Genomic DNA, 20,222 nt, shown 5'->3' with positions numbered 1-20,222 from the left:
AAAGGACTTTGATAAGATGACTTATAAACTTGTTAGCCATCTGTTACTGTATTATCACTGATGCTTCTAGATACTGTGGGGGACCCTGGAGATGGAATATTCATTTTTGGCTGACCGGTGGCCTATTTTTTTTAGATAAAAGTGAATTGAGATGAAACCTTTTGCTCTCCCCAAACCACAATTTTTACAAGTTAGTCAATGAACATTAAATGCTCTTCAGAGTTGGGGCCAGAGCGCACAGTAGTCAGGAAACCACACCTGTAAGAGTTTTCCATCAACTTCTCATGCTGGCCTCAGGGGATTTCTAACGGCACTACTGTATTCCTGGGCTTCTTGTGGCTTCCTCGAAAACCAAACTAGGGAGAACTGAAGCGTCCACACACTAGGCTGAGGCTCTTCTCCCACGGTTGCTTACGAAACACTTAAGGGTCAGTAAAAATAATTTTTTTTCATCTTTAGTAGGAGTTCACTAATTTGCAAGTGATGGCATGCTGGATATTGTGATGAAAAGGTTAATAAGCCATAATCTATGGCCGCCGTCAGAGACAATCCTGTCTGATACAAAGATTCAGAATCATTATTATAGTAATAGGAATTATGTTAGTACTATTTTAATAATTACTTAATGGTAATATTTAATAATAATAATAATAATAATTACGTTCCAGACTCCATGCTAAGCAATCTGCACGTATTAGCTCTCTGAATATGGTCATCAACTCTGGGAGGTAGGTAACATTACGTTCATTTTCCAGATACAGAAACTGAGCTTTAGGGAGGGTAAGCATCTTGTCCAAGGCCACACAGGCAGTCATTGATGAAGGTGGGAAACAGAGTTTTGAAGCCTGACACACAAGAACATAGAGATCAGTGCACAAACGTTTGCAAGATACACATGCAATATGTCCCTTTCTGTCACTTGAACATTCACTCAGTGGCCTTCTAGTGAGGGAGGTAGAGAAGCAGCAAGTTCTGTTGGAATTGTGGTATGTTGTTTTACTTGTTGGGGAACAGAAGGCTTAGTGGAAGGCGGTGTGTTTTAGGAGAAATAAGTAATTGACTTTCCCCATGACCAGAAGCTACTGGGGCGGATTAAAAAGAGTACATCCAAGATGTCCGCCTGGGAGGTTTTCTACCTGCTTTTCTGCTTCTTGTCCTGTACTTTTGGTATTTCTTCTGCTCTTAGCGTCAGTGAGTCAACGGCCTGTTTTTAGCACTGACTGTGTACACAGATGTGAACCCTGACTGAGCAGGGGTGTGTAATTACCGTGGGCCAAATATGTGTGCTAGTCTTTCCTGCCAGCAGTGGGTGAGGAATTGTGGCGTGTGTCTGGGGGGGGGGGGGGCGGGGGGGAGTGTATGGAAGAACAGAACATATAAAATAAAATTATCTATAAATATCTTTAATTCATTTTAATATAATATTTACTATAATATCATTTAATATAATATCATTTAATATAATATCATTTAATATAAATATCATTTAATTCATTTTAAGTCTCAAAATCGCTCAAGGGTATTTTTTTTTTAATTGGGCAATTCAACCTGTTCCCCTTGGCACGTTCTGATAAGTTCATACATGGAAGCCTGAGAGAAATTAATCTTTTAATGCCTCACAAGTGAAAAAGGAAACTATAGAATGATGTAGCTGGAAGGGACCCCAGAGATCTAAAGTGTTTCATGGAATATTCATGTCTTTGATGTGTTAATAGGTGTTTTGCAAAAGACCTTACTTTACCATGGTCAGGTAAGATGTGGAAATGCGAGGTTAAAGTTAAATAGGTTTCTTTTCTGTGGAACTTCACGGTCTTTAATATGCTAATGTGCTTTGTGAATCTACAACACTTATTTGACCCTCCCCCCCCAATTCTTTTTGTGGGAAATGCAGGTCTAGCTGAGGCAACTAGTGTAATCTCTCTCAAGATAGCGGCTGACACCTTTTCGAGAGCAAGGAAGTCCCAAGGGGAAGGAAGGCTAGATCAGTTGCTCCTGTTACGTGCCAGGAATTCTCAGGGAGATGCCTTTCCCTAGAGGCTCAGAGAAGGCTGAGAGGCACCTCGGCAAACAGGGCTCCCTTTCATGTGAGTTTAGGTAGAGAAGCATCAGTTTAAAAGCTCTCAGAGCTTTTAGTATGAAAATGTGTGCACTGTAACACTTCAAGAATGAGGTAGAGTGTGTAGGATTTTTAAGTTGCTTGACCACGGAGCTCTTGCTTTGTGGGGAATGTGGGAGGCAGTCATGTTCTGAGGAGAGCCCTTTGGGAAACACTGATCTAATCCGACCTTCTCATTTTACCAGTGAGCAGCTAAGGACAAGGCATTTCTTCAGTGGGGCCCTCTCAGGTTCCTTTCTCCATCACTGTAACACAGTTATTGGAACTAACTTGACCAACTTTGAGGACAGCTTTGAAGAGATTTCTTTAGTTATAAACCCTTTTTGTACGTTTCAAGGGTAAATTTACTCTCTATATTTTGAATTTCCATTGTCAAAAACCACAGATTAATTCAACCAATGTGCATAGAATATCGCCTATTCCCCAAAGACCCTTTCCATACAGTGGTGGTCTACAAAGATGTAAATTACTTCTTGAGGGAGAGGACATTGATAGTAAGGATAAATATGATATGGATGGCAATACTATGAATATCTAACATTTATCGAATGCCTTTCTGTTTGGCAGACACTATACGCCAAGTACGTTAATCTTCCCAACAACGAGTGAGGTGAGGATGATAATGATTCTTATTGCGCAGTGAGGATATCAGGTGAGGAGAGGTTAAGGAATTATTCCAAGGTCACATACAGCTGGAGGAGAGAAGCCTGTGAAGCGTTCCTTATCAGTGATGCAAAGTAGCGAAAAGAACAATAAGTTTTGAAAGACTTGATCAATCAGTGCAAGTGTCACTTACGCGGTGGACAATTATGGTGCTCACCCATCTCTCCTCCCTCTGGGGAACAACACCCCCTTCCTTTGGAGTAACTCCAAAGACACTGTGGGGTCTGGCTATGTGGTGGGGCACATTGCTTTGAGCTGGACCAGTCTTTGGGAATATGGGCATTAGAACCAAGGGAAGAGGTTTTCCTCTTGGCTGGTAAACTGTAAAAGCTTGTCTGAGATGTGCATGCCTTGTCCTTAGCCCTGTGGAAGGGGCTGGGCTTTGGTAGGAGAAACAATGTTGGAGGTGGAGAGATGGAAGAGTAGATCTTCTGGTCACCTCTGAGGCTTGGAGGCTGAGTCCTTCTCTTCTTTACTGGAGCAGAGGATTTGCTACCTTCTCTTCTGGGAATGATACTGCCCTTCCTTGCAAAAGAAAATGTTACTAGACAGTGATTTTTTTTTTTAAAGATTTTATTTATTTATTTGACAGAGAGAATGAGATAGAGCATGAGAGGGTCAGAGGGAGAAGCAGACTTCCCGCTGAGCAGGGAGCCCGATGTGGGACTCGATCCCGGGACTCCAGGATCATGACCTGAGCCGAAGGCAGTCGCTTAACCAACTGAGCCACCCAGACGCCCTATTAGACAGTGATTTAAAAACCCCTACGCCATAGGGATATACACAGATCCTTAGAAGTGTTGAGGTTCCGTCTGTTGGGTGCTGCAGGGGAATGGGCTCTTGAGGGCCCAAGGAGAAAGTGGAGGTAAAAACAAAAATATATTAAAAAAACCACAATGACAACCCAACTTCAGTGTTTAAGAGGATAGCTAAAAAGTCCCAACAGGATTCTGTTGGTGGCTTCAGTAGTTTCCCCATCACACTTCAATGATATTAATAAAAACAAGAATTCGGACTGACTGCAAATGCCATCTTACCCACTCCCTTGATCTCCCAGAAAGCCTCCCTTTTCTCATCTGTAAAATGGGAATGATATGAATGCCATTTCTTCTTCTTTTGTTTGAGTCTCCAAAGAGAAAACAGATGCAAAGCCTTTTGTCGACTGCAAAACAGCATGTAAGTGTGAGCTCCTATTCACACTCATCTTACTGTGATCAAACACTTTCTAACCCTGCAGCAAGTCAAGTTTGGTCCCAGCAAGTGGAGGGTATTTGGGGGGAGGAGAAGCAGATTTCAGGACAGTCACCTTAGTGGGTGCAAAAATGCTTGTAGGGTGAAAGGTGATAGAAACAAAAAAAAACAAGTAACAGTTGTTTCTTCCCTCTTTGGATTGTATCCTTTTGGTCCATTCTCTCTTCGCTTCTGTTTTCTATGGAATATTTCTTGGTTTGGGGTTTTAGATGGACTTTATGGAAACAAGGCAGAACATCCCTAGCCCCTGCAGGATGAGAAGACGCATGGAAGGGACACAGAAGAGTTCCTGGTACCCTGTCCTTGTTGAATTTGAGTTCATTCATTCATTCCCGGTAGGATATTAAACAGGGCTTTACCCTTCTCCTATTGAAAATGATTAATCTGGGTAGGAGCTCTGCAGTGTGGACAAATACAGTGTGGGGCCAGCCTGTTTCTAAGCATGAGCTGGGCTAGGGAGGGTGAGAGGAGTAAGAAGAATAGAGAAATACGTGTCTGTGTTGCTGTTGTTGCAACCACCACAACAAACGGGGGAAAAAAGTTTCCACGCTGCAGATCTCTCCGCCTTGAGAGAGCCCAGGGAACAGTGTGGATGGCTGGGTGGGATTGAAGGGCTGGATCGAAGGGCCTGACAGTCTGTGATTCCCCGCAACAAATGGTGGTGGTGGCGTGTGTACTCACACACACAGACACACATGCAACGCTCAGCCTCCAATTTCAGCACTGGCAGAAGATAACAATTCTCAGTTCGCCTTTCCAGGGTTATTTTTGGCTGGCGCAGTTCGCTGGTGGCAAAAGTTTCAGCCCCCTCCCAACTCCCTCCCTCGCCCTTGTTCAAAAGAGAAACTTGGGCTTGTTAACGGCTCACTTGCAGGGAGACCCGGAGACAGGGCTGTGCTGGGAGGGGAGAGGGAGTGGGGGTCTGGGAGAGGCCCACAAATCCTGCTCAAGCTCTCACCTCCCCCCCCGCCCGCCCCGGGCTGTCTTCTAGCAGGGGCTGTGCTCCCGGAGAGAAGCGATTGCTGGGGAAGGCTGGGGCCAGGCGCGCAAGCAGGGTCGCCGGGGGCGGGCTAGCCGGCCCTGGGAGCGGGCTCTGGGACACCCCGCAAGTGAGTCCAGCTGGGGCCCAGATCCTGCTGGCGCCTCGGGCCATCGGGCTGGAGAGGGAGTTGGGCGGGAGCAAACTTTCTGGGAAGGTAGAGGCCGAACTCTGCCGGGGCGGCGCGGAGAGGGAGCGCTGTCGGTGCCGCGGGAGGGCGCAGGGCGCAGGGCGCGGGCCGGCTGCGGAGGGGGCCGGGGCCGGGGCGCGAGGCGGAGCCCGGGCGCGCAGCCAAGCCGGTGGGGGGCGGGGGGGGCCCGGCGGGCTGCAGATTCCCTCCGGCTCCCGGGAGCCGCGGCAGGACCGGCCAGTAGGCGCCATGGAGGGGAGCCCCATCCCGGTGCTGACGGTGCCCACCGTGCCCTACGAGGACCAGCGGCCGGCCGGCGGCGGGGGGCTGCGGCGGCCCACCGGCCTCTTCGAGGGCCAGCGCAACTACCTGCCCAACTTCATCCAGAGCGTGCTGTCGTCCATCGACCTGCGCGACCGCCAGGGCTGCACCATGGTGGTGGGCAGCGACGGCAGGTACTTCAGCAGGACGGCCACCGAGATCGTGGTGCAGATGGCCGCGGCCAACGGGGTGAGTGACCTGCCCCGGGCGACCCTCGCCTCCCGCCGCGCCGCCGCAGTCCGCGGGCCCCGCCCTGCCCCTTCCAGCCTGCCGCCCCCCCGCGCCCCCCTGGCCACTGGCTCTCCCAGGTCCTCTCCTCCCGGGTCCCCGAAAGGCCTTCAAGGTTCCGCCTCGAGGGAACCTGCCACATCGCCCTGAGCCCTTCCCGGCTCTGCCCACGTCCCGCACCTGCCCGCGTTCCTTTTGGGCCTTCTCTTCCCCAGCCCTTTAAAACTATCTGTTCTGACCGCATTCACTACCCTCCCTCCCCCCACTTCTTTCCTAAGCTACCAACATAGTGGTTCCCCCCTTCTTTTTTCTCCTGTGTCCTATTTGCAGTTCTCTTCTTCCCCCCCTAAATTTTGGCTCTGCCAGATTTAACAGTAGTGTTGTCTCAAACACACGCGTGCGTACACACACACACACACACACACACACACACACACACACCACTCCAGTGTGGATCCCTGACATGTTTGGCAAGAGTAGACCCTAAAGATTTTTAATATACGTGGTTCGTTAACCCAGTGGAATTACTTCACTATTAATCTGATTGGGGTAGGGCTGGGGTGGAGATCACTTTGATGGCATACAGCCTGGGCTTTCAGGGTGTGTGTGTGTGTGTGTGTATTTCACTGATCTGAAATGAGGCTTGCCATGCCTTTCTTAAAGCAATTCCTAACTTCTCTGCAAGAGGCTCTTTGGCGGTTGACAGCATTTTGTACCTCTTCTTTCAGTTTTCATCCTCAGTTCCTCTCTCTTCTCCCACGACCTCTGCAGACCTTGGGTTTTTCTCCTTCTCCCTCCTTCCTTTCTATCCTACAACTAGAAACCCCTTCTGGCATCATCCCCTACTCCCGTGTCCTCCTTCCCAAATCCTGCAGCCTCTGCGGACTTCTGCAAGAGGGAGACCTCACTTCAGGGGTCTTTGTGGGAAATGTCTAAAAGAGTCGTTTCAGCCTTGTTCATACAGTCAGATCCCCACACATAGTACATTTAAGCGGAATCCCTACAGATGTATAAATGAGTGCAAACATTGAAAAAAAGTGAAACTAAACAACAGTCTAGCTTGTGGATTCCCTTTCTCCTACCTGAGCCCCTCCTTTTAATTTTCTCCCTTCCTTCCTTTCTTTTTGTTTTTCAATCTTTGGTGTTGTCCATGCTCCATGTTTGTCTACTCTGATTCCCCTCTCTCAGTGTTTTAGGGGTGGGGAAAGTGGATTTTTTTCCCTAAATAAAATAACCCAAGAGCAATTGGGAGAAAAGCGCTGAGGGGTGACATGGGTGGTGGAGCTGGGATTTCCAACCCCAGCAGATGATGCGGCTGGTGATACAGGACTTGTATTTCTCTCTGGCTCCTTACTTGGGATTGATAAACGTTGGCTTGAATCAGGGAGTTGGAGAGAGGTTGACAAATGGTCTTTTACTCTTGTCTGACAAAGCTGTTCCCCTGGAGTGATGGAGAATAAGGAGCCTTGGGAGAGCGGGGGCAGCCCTCATACTCCTTCCTGGGCCAATTTTTCCAGCGAGTGAGAGAAACATCCACTTACTTATTGTGGGTGAGGATATTTTGAAGGTGAGGATCGATTTGCATGGGCAAGGTATTATTATGCTTTCTTATTTCTTGGCACACATTCCCATGAGGACTCTTCAACTTGTTACTTCAATGGGTCTTCTCTGATAAATACATTTTATTAACTTTAAGGGTGGAGTTTATTTTAGGAGATAGTTAGCATGTTAATAAATGGTTAAAATAGAGCCATGCTTAACCTCACGGTTGTTACAAGGACAGAATGACAAGTCCTAATCCACCCAGAATCACCATCTCTTCAATAATCTGAAAGTATTACTTCTAGAATGGGTGGGTATGGGTGAAGGGAATGGTCAACATTTATCAAAGTTTCAGGCAGCAAGTTTTAACCAGTCTTTTCCTCATTTTGTTCATCTTCTTGAGGGCTTTAACCTAGAAAATATCTCCCTCTTTATTTTTATTCTTTGTTAATGAAATTAACTTACTGAAGAGGCTAGGTCGATTGGTTGTCCTGTAGAATGCCCCCCTCTGCTCCCCATTTCTGAAATTTTCTGATTTTTTTTTTAATGGTGTCATTGAACTTTTCATTATATTCCCTGTGTGTGTGTGTGTGTGTGTGTGTGTAAGTAGAAATTAGTTCTAAAGTCTTAATTAGATTCATGCTCAACAATTTTTTTTTTTTTTTGGAAGACTATTTTGTAGGCGATGGTGTATATTCATATTGTATCGTGTCAGGAAACAATCTCTGGGTGACCGGTTGTTCATGATACTGAGATGATTATAGGGCTGTTGTGGTGATTGCCTCTGTTTTCCAGGCTTTTCCCCCTCGGAACAGGCCAGTAGCCTGTGGGGCGAGGTTTGTACCATGTGAATATCTAGTTCCAGTCAAACTTTACTCAGTGGTTTAGCATCCTGGCTTGAGTAGATTATTTCATTAGCAGTTTCAAAATGATTTTTGAATCCTCTAATTCCATCTACATGCTTCAGCTAGCATTTTTCTAAAAACTGGGCATTTTCCTCACGATTGGGCTCTCCCGTAATATAGTTCCTTCTAGAAAAGCAGAATATATGTTTATTTCTCTCCCTTTTTAAATTACCAATTTTCAGAGTCAGGATTTGGTGAAATAGCCACTTCCACTGTTGACACATGAATTTGTTTGGCTTTGCTTTTGCTCTTTTGAGTATCACTGTGGACTCCTGAATTTTTATATAATCCATTTCAATGGATTTGTAAGTAAGTGAGAAGACATTTTTACCTGTTTTTGTAATTTTTATATGGCTGTGTGAACTTATTTAAAAAGTCCCCAGAAGTATTTTTATTCTGACTGTGTCATAACATACAGGGCAAAAGAAAAATAACTACTAAGTATGAGAGTAAATAGCATCATTTAAATGAATTGCAAAACTTAGTTTGTTACTTATTTAAACTTAGTTTGTAAGTAAGTGATGTTTTTATCCTATTTCTTTTTTTTTATTATTATTATGTTATGTTAATCACCATATCCTATTTCTTTTTCCATCTGCTTCAGATACTCTTCAGGGGTTTAGATCCTCTAGGTATCAATTTATTTTACTCTCTTAAAGATTTCAAGAGCTAAGTGTAAATAGTGGCTACATTATGAATAAACACCTTTGCCTTTTTCTGGGTGAATCCGTCTGTGACTAAGGGCATTTCTCTCTTTCTCCTCTTTGTTCTAATCTTTTTTTTTTAAGTCCTAAAATATCTTTAATATTGGACAGATGGCAGCACTATGTCTGCCTGAGATGTTTCTGACTTTTTCTAAAGTCTTCTGTCTCTGGAGATGACACTATAAATCATCACTGTCCGACAGAACTTTTAGAACTTTTTGAGATGATGGAACGGTTCTATAATCTATCCTAGCCACTAGCCACATGTGATTATCAAACACTCGAAATGTACCAAGTGTGACTGAAGAACTGAATCTTGTATTTTATTTAATTTTAATTAATTAAAATTTAAGTTTAAATCACTGTAAGTGATTAAGAGCTATCATAGCATATCATATATAGCACAGCTCTATAATTTAGCATTTAAAATGTGGACTTTTTTTTTTTATGGATGCAGACTGTTACATCCAGAAGCAACTGTAAGTTAAATAAAGGTCGGTCACCAAACACTACAAATGCATATTTGGCAAACCCAAACCAGATTTCTTCATGTGATAACCACACTCTCTTTTGACTTGAGCCCGGGAGACAATGAGGTATGGTAGACAAAGCACTGTATCAGCAGCTGGAAGGCTCGCTTCCTTTTCCTAGCTCTGCCATACAAGTTGCCCAGCAAATGCTTCAGCCTCTGGAAATACCTAGAAACCACTTGTTTCCTCATCTATAAATTGGGTATGAGAGCATGGCTGCGTTATCCTGGGAATCAAATGAAAGTGTTACGTAACATCCATAGCTTTAAGAAACGTAAGGGAATATTATTATGGTCAACTGAATATATCTCACAAAATAATGATTTGACTGCATGTATTGAATAAAACAACTTATAGCTCCGTTGCAAGTTTCAGCCAAGAGAAAATCCATTTGTTGATTAGCCGCACACTATGCTGGCCATATGATGATGAGCAATGGTAATAATCATATTAGCGTGCAGTTCAGCTTACAGAATCAGTTCAGCTTACAAGAACTTCTCAATGCCTTGTGAAATCTTTCAGAGGTGGGGGTCGAAGTGCAATGGTATGAAGAAGGCTGGGTCAGCATGGGACTTCGGAGTGCCTTCCAGATGGGTGCTTTTACCAGTCGTGTTTGATTCCAGTGGGCCATGCAAAGGTGGTTGTTCCAAAGAATGGGAGTGCACTTGCCCTGACATTGACTGGAGCCATCTGGGGAACAAATTTTGATGTGGTCCCAAAGAAAGGAGCATAGGTTTGGAAGGGAGGCAGAGTGGAATATGGCGGTGTGTGGGATGTAGGGAGGGAAGAAGTAGGCAGCAAGAGGGGGAAGCCTGTGTTTCAACATATAAGGCTTCTTTACTGGGAGGGATATGGAATTCTGGGATTGGCTGGCTTCAGGTCTTGTCTCCAGAGGGGAAAAAGAACTGGGTGGTGATTGTTCTGTATTTTCTACTGGTGTTCACTACGGAATAGGTGAATGGAATGAGTTACTATGGCCCAGACATTAGGAAAGGCAGGCTTGTAATATACAAGAAAGCCCTAAAGAGCTTGTCATAACTTTCTCTCGCTTCCCTTCCCAAATCCCCATCCCTGGATTGTGGAAATGGGAAATCTATTATATGAGCAATAGCCAATTTTAGGGTGCCCTTGGTTCCATCTATCTCCCTGTTCAGTTAGCTCATTCTTGAATCTTTTAGCCTCAAGTCGTCATTCACTTTTTTTATGGGGAAGGAAAAGGAATGGGAGAGGTTTTAAGAACAGCTGGGCCCTCCCAGTTGCTGGGGTGGGTTATTTTAAGCTTTGTTTAATGTGCCCAGAGACCCAGATGACATTTTTAACTAAGCTGTGTTATTAAATCTTGTGATAAAGCATAATGATGTTTATTGAAAAGACAGACACACATCAGCAACATTATGTGTGAAACTTGCCTGAAGAATTTTCTATAAAACATCTGTTCTCCCTGAGCCCTTCGGGAACTCTGGAGGTTTGATAGTTTCTGTACAGACTTGAGGGATAGAAGTTGGAACCTAATTTTGAGGAAACTAAGCAGAGGTATTGACTTCCCTAACCTTACCCTTCATGTTTTCGGCCCTGGCCACTCTTCTGTTAGACAAGAGTAACGTAAACAAATACTGGGATAGGATTTGAACAGGATTATTTGAAATAATAGGCAGTGGGGGGGAAGGTCTGAATTTCCCAGGGATCTTTAAACTGAAGGTAGAAAACTCAATGTCCTTTGTTAGCCTATGGCTTTGACAGTTAATTGCAAACACTCAAGATTTGGCCAATATGCCTCTAATGTTTATACTTTTGGAGCCAAAGGAAAACTTTAGGTCCTTTCATCTGACTTGACTCTCACTAGTTGTGAATAAGAGGATATCTAGAATATACACAAGACTTGTTAAAATCCACATTTTCTGAATCTTTAAATATTTTTCATCTCCTACATTTTTAGTGATGGTCAAATTTTGGAGTACTGCTTGTATTTGTACGAAGAGAAAATTTTCAGGAAATTCAAAGAAATCCTTCTTCTTGGCATCAAATCACAGAAATTGTTCTTTCCCTTTCCAAGTTTCTGGTTATAGGTGTTTTGTAATGTAATATTTAATTATTGCCTTTCTTTTGTTTTCCTCCAGTAAGAGTCCTCTTTTGTAGCTAGGGGTATCTAGTTTTATATTTAAGGCTTTCTAATGGGAAGAGAAAAGAAGTTGAAATCAGAGGGCCAGAGTTTATAACAAATGGTTAATATCTACACCATATGAAAAGCTTTTCCAAATCAGTAAAGAATTCAAAAAATTCAAAAGAAATATTGTCAACTACAACGACGAACATATGAAAAGGAGATCGTCCTCATTAATAACCGAGAAAATATAAACAAAAACAATCCATCAATTTGAAAAAAATTGAAAGTACTCAGAGTTGGTGTGAATGTTTGAAAATTGTCATGTGAATGGAAGTTAAATCGACACAACTTTTTGCCCAGGCATTTTAGCTGTATGTATCAAAATTAATCGAGTACTTGTCTAATAATCCACCAATCCCTTAACCTGAGAATCTATCCTGTAAATTTCCTAATACAAATGTGGAAATGTCTACATACAAGAATACTCGCCACAGCATTTTGCAAAAGAAAATCTTGGCAACAGTTTATATGTTCAATAGTAGAGAGCAGGTACCTAATGTATGACACAAGCATACCACTGAGGCATTAAAACCCGTAAACAAAGGAGGTGGATCTATACGGTACGTGAAAAAGGTACGAATGATAGTTTGTTCAGTGAAACAAAGCAATTAGTAGATTAAGAAGAATATAGTCAGGGCGCCTGGGTGGCTCAGTCGTTGGGCGTCTGCCTTCGGCTCAGGTCATGATCCCAGGGTTCTGGGATCGAGTCCCACATCGGGCTCCTTGCTCGGCAGGAAGCCTGCTTCTCCCTCTCCCACTCCCCCTGCTTGTGTTCCTGCTCTCGCTATCTCTCTGTCAAATAAATAAATAAAAAATTTAAAAAAAATTTATAAAAGAAGAATATAGTTCAACTTCTATCCCTCGTCTGTATAGAAACTATCAAACTTCCAGAGTTCACAGAGGGCTCAAAGAGAAGAGATGTTTTATAGGAAATTCTTCAGGCAAGTTTCACACATAATGTTGCTGATGTGTGTCTGTCTTTTCAATAAACACCATTATGCTTTATCACAAGACTTAATAAAGCAGCTTAGTTAAAAATGTCATCTGGGTCTCTGGCCACGTTAAACAACTCTATAATGTAGGCATAAAAATAGGGTTGGAAGAACATACTCTAGTTAACAGTTAACAGTGAATACATCTGTGGTGTGTGTATGGTAGGGGGTATGGGTATGTGGTTGTGTATGGTGGGGAAGGAGAATCCTTTCTCTTTCTACTTCATATACTTTATTAAATACTCGTACATGTGTATGCATTGCTCTGATGATTAAACACACCAGGAAAAAATAATAAAAAAGGAGGAGGTCTGGATTTGAATCCCAGTACTACCGTTTGCAACTTGTATGAGCGCAGAAAAGTCACGTGGCTTTCCGGGGTTGGTCTCCTCATTTATACAAATAGGGAAAGTAAAACCACTTACCCCCACATCTTCCATGTTTGTTGGGAGGATTATAATCAATTGTTTTCTTTATTCTCATAAGACAATTATTACCAAGCTCTTTTCCTCTAATTAGAATAAGAGGACCTGGGGGGCGCCTGGGTGGCTCAGCCGGTTAAGCGTCTGCCTTCAGCTCAGGTCATGATCCCAGGGTCCTGGGATCGAGTCCCGCATCGGGCTCCCTGCTCTGTGGGGAGCCTGCTTCTCCCTCTCCTCCCCACTTGTGCTCTCTCTCTCACTATCTCTTTCTCTCTCTCGCAAATAAATAAAATCTTAAAAAAAAAAAAAAAAGAATAAGAGGACCTGGGCGTATGTGCTTTGTAGTCTCGGTAGCTTTACTGACCAGAAGGTGCCTGTTGATGTGATCACAGTTGCTTTGGTAAGGCTTCCTCTTGACGTTTGTCTTTCTTCCATGCTGTGGGCTAAGGCTTGGGTGGTGACTGCTGAAGTCGCCATCCCATCCTTGCTCCTAGTGTGTGTGCATGTCTTTGCACATGCGCGTGCGTGCACACACACACACACACACTCGCTCATGCACACACACCCTGCCACAGTACTTGAAGTGACAACAGCTCCTCTGGCATAGACTTTAACTCCAAGGACTTTTTTTGCGGGGTCTGTGCATTATTTCCTGGTATGAATGAGCTGAGTCAATGCCATGCTTTTCCACCTTAAACCTTTCTGAGGCTCCGGTTGCATTCAAGCGGACCCCACCCCCCCTACTGAAGCCAGATCTTAATCTGCTCATTTCATGAGGATTTTCAAGCCTAATGGACTGGGCCATGTGAGAGATTACTGAGAGGAACAGAGCAAGCAGAGGCTAAGAGACTCCACGCTAATCTGCTGAGTTGTCTGAAAATGCACAGCTGCCGACGCTAGAGATGCATTAAAGTATTTTGTCAGGATGTTTGTCAGGGTGTCTGTTCCCGCAGCCTTGCTGAATGTTTGGTTCGGAGGCATAATCTTTTTTTGGACAGGATCTCCCAAATGTAAAGTGACAGATGCTAATGTGGAATATAATACAGAAAACCCAGCCCTGCTGTCATAAATAACGGTAAATTGTTTAATCTTGCTGAGTTGTAAATCTATTATTGCCAGAGGTCTTTAGTTCAGTGGAACATAGTATGAGGAGTGGGGGCACTTAGCAAATGGGCAGTAATTGTTTCCCAACCAGATGGAAACGGGTCTGATGGAATTTATTTTAAAAGCCACATAAATGCATTTTAATTGATTGTGACAACTACTCGGGAAAAAACACATGGCTGTAGAGACTGAGTTTTTTTGGGGGGGGAATATGTAGGCAACACACACACACATATATATTGCAGTATGTGTATATATATAAGTATATACACACACATATATATTCTATCTATAAAGATGCCAAAGATACTGAGTTTTTTGTTATATATATAGCTTTGTTTTTTATATATATATATATTTCCTGTCTACCTATAAAGGTGCCAGATGGAAAGTGTTTTTAAACATTTAGAGGGTTTATCAAGTAGCATATGTATGTGTGCATGTGCACAGGATACCCCCTCCCCCAAATATATATCTTCTTCCCTGGATGTCTTCAACAGGAGAGTAGACCAGATGTCAGAAATGTTTGAAGACTACATAGAACCGAAGGAGGTGGCTAAGTGTTCCTAAATGACCAATGTTGCTAGGATAATAAATAGAATCGGGCTAGAGTTGGATGGGCCGATAGTAAGAAATAGAAGTAGAAGAAATCATACTGTTCTAGGCGAGAATCTGTCTTGCAAGAGCAGCTCTCTGAGGTGAGCTCAACAACACGGGTAAGTTAGCAGGTTGGCATAGCATATCCTAGCAGATAGTACAAGTCAGAGGCGCAGATATGAAAATGAAATGATCCAGGTCAAGATGAGGGTACAGACCCGGTCCTGTCACTCCTTACCATGGACTTCAGCAGTTTCTCAGTGAGCAGGCTTTGTGGTTAAAGAAGAAAGAAGACATTGTATTTATGTAGGCATGTTCTAATTAATTTGCTATTTCATTGTTGTCAAGCTATATTCAGTTTAATTTATTTCATAGCCTGTGTTTAGTACTCAAACATTTTTTAGTTTCACAAATAAAAACTTCAGGTAAAAGAACACTTTTTAAAAAATTTTATTTATTTTAAAGAGAGAGAGAAAGAGAGCATGCATGCATGCATGCCAATGGGGGAGGGAGGGGCAGAAGGGAAGGGAGAGAGAGACTCTCAAGGAGACTGCACTGAGTTCAGAGCCAGACATGGGACTCGATCTCGGGACCCTGAGATCACGACCTGAGCTGAAACCAAGAGTCTGACGCTCAACCAACTGTGCCCCCCAGGTGCCCCAAAAAGCACTTTTATATTGGTCAGTAAATGATGCTACATTTAAATATTGGAAGACTATACATATGCTAAAATCACATTGTGGGAGAGTATTTAGTGACACAGAAACATAGACCAAGGGAAGGGCTGGATATATTAAGTGAAAGATGTAGATGACACAATAATCCCTTTTGTAAAAATATGGAAATATGTAAATGAAAGAGAGAAACAGAGATACCAAGACACAAAGGGGTACACACATAATGTGAACAGTGCTCATTTTTAGATACAGAGATGACTTATTTTCTTCTTGCTTATGTGTGCTTCCTAAATGTCCAAAAAAGGAACATGTATGTATGTTTATATATATATTTGTAATTAGAAAACCACTGTAGGTTAGCAAAACAACAACAGATTCATTCAATGACTATGAATTAAGGAATTCATACTGAAGAATTAAGAAATGGCTCGAGGAAGAGGAAGGAAGGCAATGGAAGCTCCTGGAGTCTTTATTTGGTGCAAGACACTGAACTGGAGCTTGCTTACGTTACCTCTTCTCACCTCCCATCTTTTAGATAACAAACCCAAGACACAGAAGGATCTTGCCCGAAGTCACATAGCAAATGGGGGAGGGAGGAGCAGAAGGGAAGGCCTTGGATCCTTGCCCGTTGGGTATGAAAATCCCGGTTTCTCAGGGCACTCAACTCTGCCTGCTTGACCCAGGTAGATCCAGTGGTTCCTCTGCAGGTCTTCAGTTGGGTTGAGCACCTCATAAAATAACAACAAACAGGTCTTTTCTTATTTCAGTGAGCCAAGTCCTATACATCAAGGCAAAGATTTCAGTATTTTCCAAGTGCTGAATTACCTAATTACTAGGAGGGACATAAGTTCTAATGTCACCACCCCCATTTTGCACCCGAGGAAAGCTTGATTGCCTGATCCTCAATGAGATACCCAGAATTGGTGAGTTGGTAGAGGAATAGAACTTGAGCCAAACTTCTGGGGTGCCCATGACTTTTCTGCACCTGTTCAGATGTTAGGGGCCGAATGTCCTAACAATCCGTCTTGGTTTGATTCTGGTGGACTCTCAACCCCCCTTCCAGCCCCGAAGTGTGTGTGTAAAGACTTCCAGGGGGACAGGAAGCTGAGGATGGGCTCAGTGGCTCCCATCTGGTCTCCATGTAACAAAGCATATAACTGCATCATTATCCATGTGCAAATGGAGAAGTCCCTTGATGTTTGGATAACCACATCCATGTCTTGAGTTTGTTATTTCTCAAAATTCCACTTAGCCATCTCCGCCTTACTCATGTGCAGCCCTCTGACACGCCCCTCTGACAGCTGGGACCAAGAGACCAAAGCCCTGCCATCATGGCGGCTTGGCTTTGGGCTTGCTTTGTGGATTTTGGTTTTTGTTTAACTATGAAGACAGGAAACAGGCATCTTTGTGTATATGGCTTTCCGTGCACTTTGGAGATGGCCGTGGTGGTGGTTGTGTGGTCCATACAATACTCTGGGAACCATCAAGGAAGCTTCTGTTTATGGCTCTCTTCGCTCTCTGATTCACTTTGGAAATGACAGGGATATGACACAGTGAGTGGAGGATATTGGGGAATGTCATGCTTACTTTTCCTTGTCTCTCTTTGGGACTCTTTTTAAAAAAATGACTTAGGTGAAGCTCAAAGGAAATCATAGGAGGGAAGTCGTATTGAAGGGAGTTCACACATGAAAGCAATCTTGCGTTCATTAGTGTTATGTTCCTGGGAGAAACTCATTTGGAGTAAAAAATCTGCCTCTGAGATCCTAGCCTGCGGGTTTCAACTGCTCATCACTGCTCTCTAGGACTTTGAGCTAATTAGAAACTGAACTCATTGCTAAATGTAATTTAGAAGAAGAGTTTGTTAGTGTTCTGAAAGAGGGAGCCATGAGAAAGAAAATTATTATTTTGTTAAAGATTTATTTATTTATTTATTTATTTTTAAAAGTCCTGATATTTATTTATTTATTTATTTATTTTATTCTTATGTTAATCCCCATACAATACATCATTAGTTTTAGATGAAGTGTTCCATGATTCATTGTTTGTGCATAACACCCAGTGCTCCATGCAGAATGTGCCCTCCTCAATACCCACCACCAGGCTAACCCATCCTCCCACCCCGCTCCCCTCCAGAACCCTGTTTAGAGAGAGAAATTGGGGGGAGGGGCAGAGAGAATGAGAGAACCTCAAGCAGACTCCCCACTGAGCACAGAGCCTGAGGCAGGGGCTCGATCCCACGACCCTGAGATCATGACCTGAGCTGAAATCAAGAGTCAGATGCTTAACTGACTGAGCCACCGAGGTGTCCTGAGAAAGAAAATCATCTTAAAAATTAGCTGTATATGGCGCCGGCTGTAAAGAAATGGCCAGACTGGGAGAAAGCTTTCTGAGATAAAATGTTCTCTTTTCAGGACACTGGTCCGTGGCATGTGGAGGGCACACTGATTCCCATTCGGGGGTGGAGCAGTAATGATGCAGCCCAGGAGAGGTTGAAGCATCGGTGGGAGGTACCCACATCAGTTTAGGAGACTAGACACAGAGAGATGATTAAGTAAGGGCACCCTGGGCAATGTGGCTAATTGCACACTGGGCCCTGCTATATCCTCTCTTGCCCAAGCCTTTGGAAGTCCTGCCTGGGTAGGAACAAGCTCAAGCTGTGTCTGTCTGTGTATCTGTGTGTCTGGGAAAGCATGTGCCTCAGGTAGGTCTGCGGGCACCTGCGTGGTAGTGCTCACGTGGCTTCCTGTGGATCCTGGGAGCCATACGTGTGTACCGCCTATTGCGTGTGTACATGACAGTGCATTAGGGGCCCCCTCGCGCCTCTTTGCCAGTGGGAACGGAAGGACATGTTCCCAGGAGCCGGTGCAGCCCACTCTGGTTCCCTTTCCTCCAGCCAAAGCCAGACCGAATGGGGATGGGAGTGGCGATTCCCCCAATGCCCGCTAGGGGGGGTCGGGGAGGGAGCCGCCGGACACCTTGATGTGGACCGTACCCTTCCCCGCCCCCCGCCTTGTGGTCTGGGTTTCACTCAGGAATAAAAGTCAGACGCTGCCTGCTCCAGTGCCCTAAACAAACGCAAGGCTAATTATGTAAGTAGATCATTTTCTTCTTGCAAGGTATCGTCTGCTGCATTGGCGGAGGTAGTATTTCTAGGACTTTTTTTGGAAAGTAAAATGGTAGCTTAAGGGATAACCTGCTGTCTAAAAGTGAATTTTAGTGGGTGGCTCAGTCAGTTAAGCGTCTGACTCTTGATTTCAGCTCAGGTCATGATCTCAAGGTCGTGAGATCAAACCCTGCGACACGATCTGCACTCAGTGGGGAGTCTGCTTGAGACTCCCTCTCCCTCTGCCCCTCCCCCCACTCACCCACATGCTCTCTCCCTCTCCCTCTCACTCAAAATAAATAAATAAATCTTTTTAAAAAAATGAATTTTAAATGTTCGAGGAGGGTGGGGCGCCTGGGTGGCTCAGTCAGTTAAGCCTCTGCCTTCAACTCAGGTCATGATACCAGCGTCCCGGGATCGAGTCCCGCATCAGACTCTCTGCTCAGTGGGGAGTCTGCTTCTCCCTCTGCTTCTGCCCCTTCCCATGCTTGTGCTCTCTCTCTCTCTCAAATAAATACATAAAATCTTAAAAAAAAATAAGTGTTTGAGGAGGATGATGGTAACTTATGTCGTGCTTAATTTCACAAAGGGTTTTTCTTTATGGGATCTCATCTTAAGATTCTCAGCTTTGCACATGAAGACGAGAAGCCTTAGAAAAGTGAAGTGATTTGTCCTCCTCTGGGGTAGAGGCAAGACTCACATCTAGATCTTTTAACTTTGAAATTGAGTGCTCTTTCTTTAAACAACAGGGCTTCCGAAGGTTATATTTCTTTTTATCAGTTGCTAGAAGAAGCCCAGAAGTCTGAAATCCAGCAGGGTCACACTTCCTCTGGGGGCTCTAAGGGTGAACCATTCCATGCCTCTTCTAGCTTCTGGTGTGGTGGCTGCCATATTCCTTGGCATTCCCTGGCTTGTGGCCACTTTACTCTGATCTCTGCCTCTGTCTTCACAGTGCTTCTTCTTCTGGGTGTATCTTCTCTTCTGTGCGTCCACTTCAGTAAGAAAAAAGCTCTTCCCCTTCCACGATGGAAATGGTCCCAATGCAATCAACCTGCAACCGGGGGGTTAGCTGATCACCCCGGGAGTGGTGCCATATTAGGGACTCAGTTTTGGTTTCTGTTGGGTGCCCACTGGTGGCTGTAGCCAGGCTGGCCTTGGTGAGAGGAAATCCATGTTGCTGAGTCCATGTATAACCTCCCTCCTTGCCACCATGATCACTTTTTTCCTGAACCCATTGGTCAATGACAGGAGTGGCTACAGGGGAAGAAGGCTGATCAGTATTCACAGAATAGGTCATTCTACCTGCTTGATTCTTAAAATTATTCTCTGCTCAAATTCTCTTTTAGGGAGCATTTGCAAGGGATACAAATATCTTCATGGTTTTTCATGTCTAACTTTAGAAGCTCTATCACTTGCTCTCAGGCAGCTCCTCTAGCCCTTATCATGCCTGAGATGTCCCGCAATTAAATTTATATACAGTGTTCAGTATTACCTCTTTTTTCTGGTAGTGGTGGGCTAATGAGCACACCTTCATAGGTAAAATTTCCAGATAACTAGAATTTAATCTTCTGTTAATCCTCCAATTATAACCAAAATGTTAAAGGTTGGCATTTTTTTTCAAGTATATTTTCTCACATTAACCTTTTTTTTTTTTTTAAAGATTTTTATTTATTTAACAGAGACAGACACAGTGAGAGAGGGAACACAGTGAGAGACAGAGTGGGAGAGGGAGAA

General features: G+C 43.9%; 1 protein-coding gene across 1 annotated transcript in view; it reads left to right on the top strand.

Moving 5' to 3' along the window:
- Positions 1 to 5,387: 5,387 nt before the first annotated feature.
- PGM5 (phosphoglucomutase 5) overlaps positions 5,388 to 20,222 on the top strand; it is a 196,160-nt gene continuing 181,325 nt past the window's right edge. The window contains exon 1 of the mRNA XM_035029099.1: positions 5,388 to 5,709. Coding sequence (XP_034884990.1) covers positions 5,449 to 5,709 — 261 coding nt within the window. The 5' untranslated portion in view covers positions 5,388 to 5,448. The remainder of the gene's footprint in view (positions 5,710 to 20,222) is intronic.

The sequence above is a fragment of the Mirounga leonina genome, unplaced genomic scaffold (assembly GCF_011800145.1).
Source record: "Mirounga leonina isolate KUSES-001 unplaced genomic scaffold, KU_Mleo_1.0 Mir_224, whole genome shotgun sequence".
Lineage (NCBI taxonomy): Eukaryota > Metazoa > Chordata > Mammalia > Carnivora > Phocidae > Mirounga > Mirounga leonina.
This window is presented reverse-complemented; position numbering and strand designations above follow the sequence as displayed.